Source organism: Sylvia atricapilla, chromosome 8 (genome assembly GCF_009819655.1).
Source record: "Sylvia atricapilla isolate bSylAtr1 chromosome 8, bSylAtr1.pri, whole genome shotgun sequence".
In the NCBI taxonomy this organism is placed as follows: Eukaryota; Metazoa; Chordata; class Aves; order Passeriformes; family Sylviidae; genus Sylvia; species Sylvia atricapilla.
The window spans coordinates 31381368-31393926 of NC_089147.1; the positions used below are offsets into that span (position 1 = coordinate 31381368).

The window sequence follows — 12559 nt, forward strand, 5'->3', positions numbered from 1 at the left end:
AAATTGCAGCAAAAAGCAGATCTTACTGTAATTAGAAGATAGAAGAGTTAATCATAGGGAGGAATTAGGATTCACACTTGCTCGGAAATTTTCTAAACTGCTTTAAAATACCTTCAGCTGAAGGAGCTGAACTTCACTTGGATCCTTCTGTGTGCTGAAGTGCAGCGTTTTCTTCATTCATTTGAATTGTAGCACAGGAGTCACAGGGCTCTTTTCCCCAGAGGTTGGGGAGGCCCCGAGTTCATTTTGTTGATATGTGAAGTCATTTCAGTGCTTGTCGAGCCGTACAGACCATTCACTTGACGTCCTTGAGGCAACCCAAGCGTTTTATTGCTATTTATTCACCCCTTGAGAAAAGATTTGAAACAAAAAGTCACCCAAGTCATCAAAGTTTCAAGTCAGAGGCAGCTAAAGGGGAGTTGGGAGATGAACCCCCAGCACAGCTGGCTGAGGGTTGTGTGTAAAGGACACATCTACATTAAAACTTCACGAAGAGGTGTCCCAGAAAAAACAAAAACAAAAACAAAACCAAAAAGACCAAAAAAACACAACTACAAAGCACTAGGCTTAATATTAAGTTCTTAGTTTTAGCAGTCTGGTCATTTTCAGGGGGGAATAATCAGCTTAACCACAGCATTCCCATATTTAACGTTCTGAGAGGAGAGGGATTGTCTGATTTTATTTTCTCGCTCTTTTTTTTTTTTTTTTTTTTTTTTCTCCACAGTAATTACTGCAAGTCAAAAGCAGCAACTGGAATCTGTGAGCTACTCATCCCGCTACGCCCTGGGGCTGTTCTATGAGGCCGGGACAGGGATTGCTGTCCCCTGGGCTGCTCAGTACATCACTGATAATCCCTGCATACGCTTCATCTCCATCGATAACAAGAAGCGCAATATAGGTCAGTGCTCCCATTATTCCCCTTAAACACGGCCACAATGGAGGGTGTAGACCATGAGAAATGCTGTTTAATTGAGTGTTGCTATTCCGAACAGAGCGTTTAACTCCAAGCCGCAGCGGATGGCGTTTTAATGTCACGTTTGGCCTGTAACACAATGAGAGCGGGCGCCCTCAGAAAATCAGCCCCCCCAGCACATGGTTCACGTTACTGCCTTTGTGAATCCGGTGTCAGGGGATTGGAGACATCAAAATGTTGCTATTCCAAGAAAGAGCTGGGGTTCCTTTGTTTAAAGGCTGATTCAGGCACTCGCCGGTTTTTGTCTCCCGTGACTCCACAACTGCTGCCCTTTCCACCAGGCTTGGGAGATGGAGAACTGGATGTTATAAGGAGATGTATAACTGGAGCTGCTCGGCCCAGCTCAGGGTGCGTTTGTGGTCAGGGAGAGTCCCTGAAATGGCTGCATGTGCTTGGCAGGGCTTGGAGAATGTCCCCCAAGGCAGAGCCTTCTGCTCTCTGCTCTGGAGGATGGCAGTTCAGGGAGTGTGTCTTTTATTTATTAAATCTGTTTCACATGCCAGGAGTGTGGTGGCATAGAATAGCTGCAGGAAAAAGCACTTGCAGACCAGTTAGAATCACAGAATCCGGCATGGTTTGGCTTGTGAGGGACCTCTAAAGACCCAAAGTTCCACGCACTATCATGGGCAGGGACACCTTCCACCTCTCCAGCCTGGCCTTGGGCACTTCCAGGGATCCAGGGGCAGCCACAGCTGCTCTGGGCACCCTGTGCCAGGGCCTGCCCACCCTGCCAGGGAACAATTCCTGCCCAGTATCCCATCCAGCCCTGCCCTCTGGCACTGGGAAGCCATTCCCTGTGTCCTGGCACTCCATCCCCTGTCCCCATTCTCTCTCCAGCTCTCCTGGAGCCCCTTTAGGTCCTGGCAGGGGCTCTGAGCTCTCCTGGAGCCTTCACTTCTCCAGGCAGAACACTCGCAGCTCACTCAGCCTTTCCTTGAAGGAGAGATTCTCCATCTCTCTGTACAAGTGCAAATTTGTTGTTTTCCCTCAGAATTTAGCCTGTTGATCTGAGAAGAGGGAAAACAAAACAGAAGAATGGCTGGACTGGCTAAAATAAGGTTGTATCCACCCTGATGTACTTTCTCCAGCAGAGACTTACAGTGAATATGTGAAAAAAGAGCACAAGCAAAGCCAAAATACAGAGTGATCTTTTTCTCTGGCATTGTCTCCTTGTTACTGACAGTGTTCAGCTGGAGATTCTCTTGCATCTGAGATTCTGTTGCCATTGTTGTGTTCAAGGAAAAATGCCTGATAGGTAATAGGATCCACTGATATTATCCTTACTGGTGTCAAGGAGGAAGTCACCCATGCTTCCCCACCTCTCTGCACATGTGGTCTCAAAGCCCCAGCACCAAGAACAACAAATATGAACTGGTGGATTTATCAAACAGCTTGGCTGTCTCCAGATGCACCTGAACCAAGTACAAAGCACATTATTTGGGGCACGTTGTTAGCAAATACGTAGAAAGTACCAGAACATCGGTGTTGACACATACCTTTCTCACTGAAATTTCCCTTGAACTGGGGGAGAGTTCTGTTTATTTGAGCAAATTTTTCCAAGAAGAACAAATTTTGTGTGTGCGTGTCTCTTCCTAGGAGACAGACTTTAGACAGCACAGGCGAGGGAGGCTGAACATGAAATTTATTTACATGTGAAGTCCTGCAACCAAAACACATGAATAAAAAGTTCCTTTATGCTTGTTTTAGCACATATGCAAGTGTTTTGCATCTGCATTTTTCTTCCTGTGCTTCTAACTGCCCTCCAGAACATTACAGTGGGAGGCACAGGAGCTGTCCCTTTTAACTCCACTCCACTCCTCGATCTTCCCATTCTTTCGTTCTTCAGCCTTGATTATTTGACTCATCTGAAGAACAGGATGGTGACAACCACAAAGCAAACGTTCAGAGGAAGCAGAATTGCTGGGTGGGGCAGCTGAGATCTTCCAGGACAATCATCATTCCCAAAAAGCCATCACTTTCTCCAGTTGTTTCTTCACCTGATGTATCCACCGTTAATGGGGGCTTATCTCACCCTCAGATAGTAGCCTTTTAATAAACAGCCTTGAAGGAGAGAGATCCAGAGAAAATAACTGCATCTGATAGTTGTCCCCTGCAGGAGGTTTGGAACTGGATGATCTTCAATCCATTTCATGATTCTGTGATCCCGTGAGCCTTCTGCTGAGGGTCTCAATGTATAACACCTTCCCCAAAGCAGCCCTCAAAGGCCAGAAGGCCAAGGCTGGCCCTCGCTGAGGAGGCCCAGGCTGTCCTTGTCTCTTGTCTGGGATGTGGCAGACCCTGCCTGGAGTCAGTAAAGCAGAGACATCCAGCTCGTGAGCGTTCACACCGCGGGACACAAACCAGCCTTGTGGTCGTAAGCGCGCGGCGTGGAGGGTTTGATAAAGCAGCTTCTCCCCTGCCACCAGTTCCTGGTGTGACCAGGAGCCTCCAGGAGGGAAGGCTTTTTCCATCAGCTGAGGATCCCAGCTGCTGCCAGTCGAGCCCCATCCCTGCCTGCAGAGGTGATATTACGTAAGGAAGAGCCCAGGAGAAGGCAGCGTGTGCTGAATTCCCCGTGTGGTGTGCATGCATATTAAACACTTCTGTGGGATTGGCTGCCTCAAACACCCCATCCATATTTATACCGGGTCGGGGGGACAGTGGGAATTCTCCAGCATAAATTATTTCTGGAATACCGCAGTCTTTGCATCTCTCTCTGCATTCCAGGAGGACTAAAGATAGATGACACATAAAAGGGGAAGTGGTTCCTTTCTTTTGCTCCAGGATTGCATGGTTATGTAATTTAAAGGGAAGATCTGCCTTGCAGGTTTTTTAGCATTGTATAATTCCCGAGTATCCTCTTTTGAAATTTTGAAATAGAGGTTCCTTTCCTTCCTGAAATAAGAATTTTTAGGAAGAAGAAGGAGTTAAAGAGCTATATAAGTTTTTGCCTTGTTACCCAGTTGTGTTGTAATCCTCTGCCAGCCCTGCCTGCCTTTTAGAAAAATAATCAGAAACTGTTGGTAAGGCTAATGAAATGCTGGGTTTTTCTGAATATAAAAAAGTTAGTGCCATTCTTTCCATGACTCTTCCCAAATGTGCCGTGTCAGGCAGCAGATTTTATTCCAGGGAGAATATGGGACCTTAGGAACCACGGGAATTTCTGAGGATAGCTGGGGAAGCTCTCTGGCCCTCCTTCCAAACAGCAGCGTGGCATTTTGAAAGTGAACCTCCATCTCCACCTTGTTTTCAAGGTGTAGGGAAGTTCATCAGTGCTCCTTTTTAAACGTTTAGGTAGGATTTATGAGGCCTGCCCATTGACTTCTCTTTTGGCACTGTGTGATGCCTCCCAGGGAACAGGGATGCAGTTCCAGCCTGTCCGGAGGTGTCCAGCTTCTCTGCTGCCCTCCATGCTGACCCAGCAGCATTTCCTTCTTCCAGGGTTGGTTTGGGGTGGCAAAAGCCCTTTCCCTTCCCCTCTCACTCCCCAGGACCAGAAAGGGGCTTCAGGTGGCAAAACACATCTCCCCAGGAAGCTTACAAATTCCTGAGGGTCAGGAAGGATCCACATCTTGGGATCCGTTATGGCTCCAGGTTTTGAGCAGCAACATGAGAAGAATACTCGATGCTGCTCCCCTAAAATGAGGAGAACATTCCTGTGGGAGATGTGTGCCTGTCACATCCATGGACAGTGTTCTGCTGGAGACCCATCAACCCTTAGATGATTCCTGAGCACTCCAGCCGTCGTAGAAAACCATCTGCCTCTGAAGCTGGCCCCACTTTGGAGCAGGAGGTTGGTCTAGAGACCTCCAGAGGTTCCTCCCTCCCTCCCGAAGTTCTGCGACTCTAAGGCAGACAACGTTCTGGTGAGAATTTACTGAACACACTAATAAATGAGCTGGGAAGTGAATCTAAGCCTGCCCCCTCAGTGAAAATGGGAAATTCTTCAAGCTCTGTCTGCATTTGCTGCCTGCCCAGCAAGTTTAAATGTTAGCTGAACCAGTAAAAATCGTCCATGCTCTCTGGATGTTTTGTGGATGCATCTGTGGAGCTTGCAAATTGAGCTGCAGGTTGTGGCTGCTTACTTATATGCCTTTATGAAAGTAGCTCTCCCTCTCCTGAGGGTCAGTGCGTTTATGGGCTCTGCAGAGTCTGTGAGCCACAGATGTGCTCCAAAATGGCCCTCAGACATGATTTTTCTCTCCTACAATATTGTTATTTGGGCGAATCCAGTTGCCTTTTGCTTTCCTGGGGATAGTAGGAGCTATAGCTGTTCTCCCTGTCTTGGCCAAGTCTCCTCTGACAGGTGAGGAGCAGCTGGGTCCCTGCTTAGGGTGCCCCATTAATGCAGTCCCAAGAGCACCGTGCTCTGTCCCCACCTTGGCACCTTACAATCCATTTAACCTGCCAATCCTTCCTCTTCCACAGTTCCTTTTCTAACCTGCCACGCTCCCAGAACGATAGACACCACGCTGACCATTTCCCAAATGGATTCTATGGCTTTCATGCTCTGGTGGTGTTTTCTCTGCTAAGGGAATTTCAGGCCCAGGGGTCACATCTCGTCTCTAAAATTCTTTTTCAGTTTAGGGACTCTGAACCCTGACCTTGGCATAGATTCACCACAGCAGAGCGGATTTTGCATTTTGCCAGGAAGAGTATTTTGGTGGGCAGATGATCCACCTTTCTCCAAGAACGTATGTCTTGTTTCACTGTCGTGATCATAATTTCGGATGTTTTACTTTATCGGGATTTCTCTGTCTCACTCCTTCCCTGAGACTGATGGTAGGGAGGACATGGCCAACCACAGGAGCTGACTTTACACCCTGAGGACCATCTGAGAACTTGCCAGGGCAGGAGGAGATCCCTGTGGGAGGACTTGGCACCACAGGCTGCTCACGTTGTCACGGCCTGGAGCAGTTCACCCACGAGCCTCCTCATCCCCCTGTGACAGTGGCAGCAGCTGGACCAGGACGCCACAGTTCTGCACTAAATGTGTTGCTCAAAGCTCAGAGCCACCTTCCTGACACCAGATGTCCTTGGGCTGCAAGCCCCCAGGTCTGGGGAAGTGGCCCTGGGCTCTGTTCTCTGTGCTCTTGTCCTTTTATTAGCCCCATCCTTTTTCTGGAAGATAATACTCCCAACAGGCTTAGCCCTGTATGAATTCTCACTGTCAGCAGTCTCTCCTTCCCTCTTCCTGCACAGCCTGGATGATTCCTCCAGCTGGGAGTTGATGATGAGTGTGGAGACAGTCCCAAAACGTTCAGAAGCTGATGGCTCCCACCTCCTGCTCACAATCCAGAAACCTTTCCCCTCATTCCCATGTTCTAGGTCAAGATTCAGTTTTTCCATCACTCAGGGCCCTGTCCCAGGGGTGCTCTGCTCACACAGGAAGGGGTTTGGTCCTCTGTCCCTCACTGTGTCTGCAGGGAATCATCAGAATACCTGGTTTCTGCCCCAAAAAGGGGAAGGAAAGTCTGAGTAGCATTTCTGATGCTTTTCCAGACAGCTGGAAAAGCTGATGCCCACAGGGATGTGTCCTGTGGTAGCTGTGAAACTGGGAAACATCTTCCCACCCTTTTTGCCACGTTTTCACAGTTGTCACGAGCAAGGGTTGGCTGAGCTGGCCCACCCAAGAGACACACTCAGAGAACGGTTCCTTCTGCAGGAATTTAAAGCTGTGGCTTTCACACCTGCAGATTTGCTGCACCTCTGCAGTGATCAGACAGGGAGCTGACCAGAGAAAGACATTTTGGTTGCCTTTGGAAAGCTGGAATGTGTCATCTTCCCAGAACTGATTTCTGGCTTGAGGAGCTAAAGGTTTCTTCACTGGTAGAGCAGAGATAAGGAGTTTATCAAGCTTGGTGCCCAACAGCCAGAATGGTCAGAAAGTGTTCCACTGCCTCTTCTTTGGTGGATTCCTTGGTCAGAAAACACTCACTTGCTGAAACTAAAATGTTCTAAGAATGCTGTAGCTGAAGCAAAGCTCTAACCAGGAGAGGCTTTCTGCTTCCAAAGGAGGGAGTTGCTGGGTAAGGGAGTGAGAGGGAATCACTTCATTGAACAACCAGCTCAGCTGAAATGCAGAGTAACCCACGTTGTGTCCTTGCTCCATCCTGCTCCTTGGAATGGGAATGACTGACAAAAGGGTCTGTTGGATCCTGCCTTGGCACAGGGAAGTCCTTGAGCCCAAAAATCTCCTAATCCAGGCAAATTCTCTGGCTTTAGGTTGTTAGGCCATGTCTGTAAGGTGACAAGCCAAAATGCCAGCAGGGACAGGAGTCACAGGAGAACCTGCAGCCAGCCCCAAATGTAACAAAGCCTGGCCCTTTCCAAGTCTGCTGGGATCAACGTCAGCACTTCAGCTATGATTTCATGTTCAAAAGATGAGAATGTGCTTTTGTGAGAGGGTGATGGTTTTAAACTGAGGGAGGGTCGATTTAGATGAGATAAAAAGCCAAATTTGTTTACAATGAGGCTGGTGAGGCCCTGGCACAGGGTGCCCAGAGAAGCTGTGGCTGCCCCTGGATCCCTGGAAGTGTCCAAGGCCAGGCTGCTGCAGTGATTGTCCTCCTTAACTTGTATTCTTGTTGTGAACAACTTGTGTTGTTACTCCTTGTGCTTTTTCCTCACCTGGAAGAGCAGGGTGGCAGCACAGGTATTTTTTTTCTTACTGACTCCTAGGCCAGAGGCACAATTGTCAGTGTGTGGGGAAGGCAGGCAGGAATGAGCAATTTTTCAAAAGCACCTCTCCTCTTTCTTTCTCTTTCTTTCTTCCTTCCTTCCTTCCTTCCTTTCTTCTTTTCTTTCTTCCTTTGTTCATTTCTGCCTTTCTTCTTTTCTTCCTTCCTCCCTTCCTTCCTTCCTCCCTTCCTTCCTTCCTTCCTTCCTTCCTTCCTTTCTTTCTTTCTTTCTTTCTCCTTTCTTTCTTCCTTCCTTCCTTTCTTTCTTTCTTTCTTTCTTTCTTTCTTTCTTTCTTTCTTTCTTTCTTTCTTTCTTTCTTTCTTTCTTTCTTTCTTTCTTTCTTTCTTTCTTCCTTTCTTTCTTCCTTTCTTCCTTTCTTTTTTCTTTTCTTTTCTTTTCTTTTCTTTTCTTTTCTTTTCTTTTCTTTTCTTTTCTTTTCTTTATTTTCTTTTCTTTTTTCTTTTTTCTTTTTTCTTTTTTCTTTTTTCTTTTTTCTTTTTTCTTTTTTCTTTTTTCTTTTTTCTTGTCTTTCAGAGTCTCCTGAGGTTGGCCCCTCGGTTGTGGTGCACACAACTGTGACCTTTGGAAGCAAGCACCTGGACTCAGACCCTGCAGAGGTGCAGCAGGTCATCCTCAGCCACCTGCAGAGGATTGTGCCCTCCCTGCCTGAACCAAGCAGCATCAAGTGCCAGAGATGGAGATACTCCCAGGTACTCCCTGGTGGGACCAGTCAGTCAGCTGGGAGCACCTGCTGGGGCTGCCTTTTCCATCCTCAGGGAGCAGGAGGAAAGGGGGTGGTTGGTCAATATCCATGACATATTCCATGTAGCCACTGATGCCTTGGGAAGGCTGAATTGAAACAGAGACTGGGCAGAGCTAGAGAATGAAGTAGATATTTATGGAAAGGCCTTTAGGATACACCTTGGGCAGGACAAGAGCCTGGCCAAGGCTACACCCAAGGTGGACTTAAAATGGTCACAATCAGGCACGAGGTCGTATGTTTTTAAGTTTTGGTCCGTTTGCATTTTGGGGTTTAATTGATCAATTACAGCCTCAGGTTGTGAGGTCCCATCCTTCTTGTTCCTCCCTTCAGTCCATCATTGTTTGTGCTTTTGGGTCTGAAAGTTGTCCTTGGTCTGCAGCAGGGAAAGGATTTGTTTTGTCTACCTAATCTATGAAGAGAACTTTCTTGCACTTAGTATGAGGCTCAGAGCTGCACCCCTAGGCAAGACAGAATCTGAAAAACATGAAAGCTCAAAGTTAAGGCATCACCATGAGCAGCATCCAGTGCTGGCCAGCAAAAGCCAGATCATTTTTTGCCATTTTTTAAGAATTTTGGGCCTGGCTCAATGGTGAGTTATGCAGCTCGCTTGCTAAGTAGGGGTAGGAGTAGTGTACAGGAAGGAAGTAAATCCCACGTAATTCGGTGGGATTTTCACTGGTATTTAAAAATCATGACTCAATGCATCTCTCTGCATCCAAAAGTATGTGGTATTATTAGCAAAATTCCCACCCTACCGCAGAAGAGCAGAAATACAGACGCACTAATTGTTATTATTTGATTTGGCCCAGCTCAATTTAACAGAAGGTTATGTGAAAAGTATGTAATAATAGCAAAATGTGTATATTTTGCTGTCTTCTTTTAAAAATCCAAGGAAATTGTTGGTGATTTCCTGAAGTATTGGAGCGTATGTCCATGTTTACCCAAAACCTCTCAAGTTAAATTACGTTGGTGAATTTGAACGTGGAGGTTGATGCAAAATATTTACTTCTAAAGCAGTCCCCTAAAAATTTTTCCTTTTTTGAAGTTGCTGTGGATGGCTGTTGTGGAGTCTGGTCATACCCCTTGATCTGCATCCAATTTGGGAACCTGGTCTCGTTTGCACAAAGTTTATTTTTCTGCGAGTAAAATATTGGTGGATTGCAAAAGCAACCTTAGCCCATGGTTATTAATATTTATATAAAATATATCAAAGTCGTGGTGTGTTCTCTAAGTTCCTCTTTATCAGTTCAGGGGGGTTTGAGGTTTTTTTTGGTGGGGGAAACAGGTGTCACTGTTCAGGTTCCCTGGTTGTGACATCTGGTCTTTTCTCCTGCCTTACCTGCTGAGAGCTGCTGGTGCTCACGAGAGCTGTGGGTGGGAAGGGGGAAAAGAGTTGGATCCAGCTCTGGAAAAGATTCCCAAACCCCATCCAGCTCCTGCTTCTGTTGCTGCTGCCAACCAGGGCTCTGACTGCAGCAGCTGCTGGTGCCACAGGAGGAATTATCACCAGTCTGTAATTTGGTGGATGAATGTCAATATATCTTAGGTTGCAAATAAGTCCGTGTAGGTCAAAACCGTTATCGCAATAAAGAGATCTCTAATGCCACCCTATGAAATAATCACTGCCTGAATGAAATATCTGGGGCAGAGCTCCCTCTTTCTCCTAAAGCTCTCTTTACTTTCAATTATAATAAGCTGTTGCCACAGAGGCCAGGGGAACTGATAAGATGGGTGCATCTTTCCCCTGACTCTTTTAGATGGGATTTATCCTACTTGTTAATTAAATCCGGCTGTAACATCCTTCACATGGCCAAACACAATCCTGGGATTAAAATGCAGACATTACAATTATCCGTGGCAGATGAGGGATTAGGACTTCCAAAATTCTACTGACACTACTTAGCAGCACAGCTGCAATTCTGGATCCCCTTGCTCTAATTATGGTGAAGGCACCATTAGCATTCAGAGCCAACAGCTTCCCAACCCACCGTGAGTCATTGGCAGAGCACTTTATATGGAATTGCTGAGGCTGGAAAACACCTCCAAGATCATCAAGGCCAACCTTAGACCAAATATCAGGAGGGGTAGGAGCTGCTTGGTTCAGCCAGCATCAAATAAAAACTGGGTAGCTAAGAAGAAAGGACACTCAAAAAAGCCTTTTTCTGCCAAGTCTTTCTGCATTGTTTGTACTCAGATTGATATGTAAGAAAAATTCAGGAATAAAATTAAGGACTGACTTAAAACTGGTCTGAGGGAGAATCTCTGTCTAGATTTGCCATACCTGGATAGACTTCTCTGTTAAGCTGAATAGAGGGTGAGGGGTTGCAACTGGTTACTTCAGCTGATTTCCTTCTTTGAGGAGATGCTAACACCCAGTAGCAGGAAAGGCAGCCAGCAACATAAATGTGGGTGCCTTGCTGCTCATCCACACTTGGCAGTGGCAGGGAATGGCTGGCTGGCAGTGGCCAGCTGCGGGTACATTTGAATCAGTGGAAAAATCCCCTGCATTTAGCAATATTCCTTGGAAGCTGACAGTCCCACGAGGGGATACAGAAATGGTTTACTGGGTGAAAATCCAAGAAATGATCAAGACAAAATAGATACTCTCTGTGTCATGCTTTAGCAGGTTGAACAGCAGCAGGAATTTCTCCATGGAAAGGGTGCTGAGGCCTTGGCAGGGGCTGCCCAGGGAGCTTTGGAGTGCCCATGGCTGGAGGTGTCCAAGGCAGGGCTGGAGGTGGCACTCAGTGCTCTGGGCTGGGGACAAGGTGGCCATGGGGCACAGCTCAGACTCCATGGTCTGGGAAAGCTTTTCCAGCCTCAGTGATCCTGGGATTCTGTGATCCCAGAGACAGGAGGTTCCCTTCCCTGTGTTGAACTCATCTGGGATTTTGCAAGCCCCACTTTGCTGATATCAGATCACCCTCACACCTTTTCAGATCTCTACACCAGGGTCAGACAAGACATATCTGCCGAGACGGGCTGAGAATAAAACAGAACAGGCTGTAAAGTTTCCAAATTTCCACACACAATAAAATTTTACTCCAATTACTCAACTCCCAGAACTAAGTATTTTACTATGGTACTTTGATGGTTAATGGTTGGATCCAGATTTTGGGGTGGGAGGCCGGGCTGGACAGGGCTGGGAGCAGCCTGGGACAGTGGAAGGTGTCCCTGCCCATGACAGGGGGTGGAACAGGATGAACTTTAAGGTCCCTTTCACCCCAAACCATTCTGTGGTTCTGTGATTTGCTTCTCAGGAACACAGATCTTTCTGCTGTGAAATTCAGGTAAATAAAAGACTTTCTCTTCCCAGTCCCTTTATGTTTTTAATTTTCAGGTTACAAGAGCTGTGCCCAGTTGTCCAGGACAGATGATTCTTCACACTCAGCCTCTCCTGATCTGTGGAGGTGATGGATTCACTCGTTCCAACTTCGATGGCTGCATCGAGTCTGCCATGAGCCTTGCAGAGGCTGTGAAGCCTCATTTACAGCAATTTCAAAGTCAGGCTTGCTAAACTTCCTCTAGATTTGTTATGAATTTTGCTGTGATGGATTGAATTTAGCAACAACATCATCTTGCAAAAAAACAAATAAAGGAAGATGTATCTGTGGGCTGGAATAATTATTGGGATGGAATTAAATTGAATTTTCCAGGATCTGTGCTGTGAGTGGTTACTTTGATTGAAGTAAGACTTTCCCTGGCTCTAGGCAGAGGCATGGAGCTCCAGCACTCTTGCCAGGTCTCCTGATACTGTTAGAGCCCATGAAAACTATGTCAAGGAGAGAGGAGCCTGACTTGAAGCAGCTCAAAAATCCATGAAGCTGCAGAGCTTGTTCCTTGGAAACTCCTTGTTTACTCCATGTTCAAGTGACAGGACACAGGGAATGGCTTCCCACTGCCAGGGGTCAGGGATAGATGGGAATACTGGGCAGGAATTGTTCCCTGGCAGGGTGGGCAGGCCCTGGCACAGGGTGCCCAGAGCAGCTGTGGCTGCCCCTGGATCCCTGGCAGTGCCCAAGGCCAGGCTGGACTTTGGGGCTTGGAGCAGCCTGGGACAGTGGGAGGTGTCCCTGATGTGGCAGGAGGGGGGATGGACTCAGAAATAACTCAGAAATTACCAAGAAATTATTTATTTACTC

At 47.0% G+C, this 12559-nt stretch overlaps 1 protein-coding gene across 1 annotated transcript in view; it reads left to right on the plus strand.

Moving 5' to 3' along the window:
• Positions 1–12075, plus strand: part of RNLS (renalase, FAD dependent amine oxidase) — a 56665-nt gene extending 44590 nt beyond the window's left edge. Inside the window, exons 5-7 of the mRNA XM_066324313.1 lie at positions 725–898; positions 8189–8364; positions 11758–12075. Of these exons, the coding sequence (XP_066180410.1) occupies positions 725–898; positions 8189–8364; positions 11758–11934 (527 nt within the window). The 3' untranslated portion in view covers positions 11935–12075. The remainder of the gene's footprint in view (positions 1–724; positions 899–8188; positions 8365–11757) is intronic.
• Positions 12076–12559: the final 484 nt, after the last annotated feature.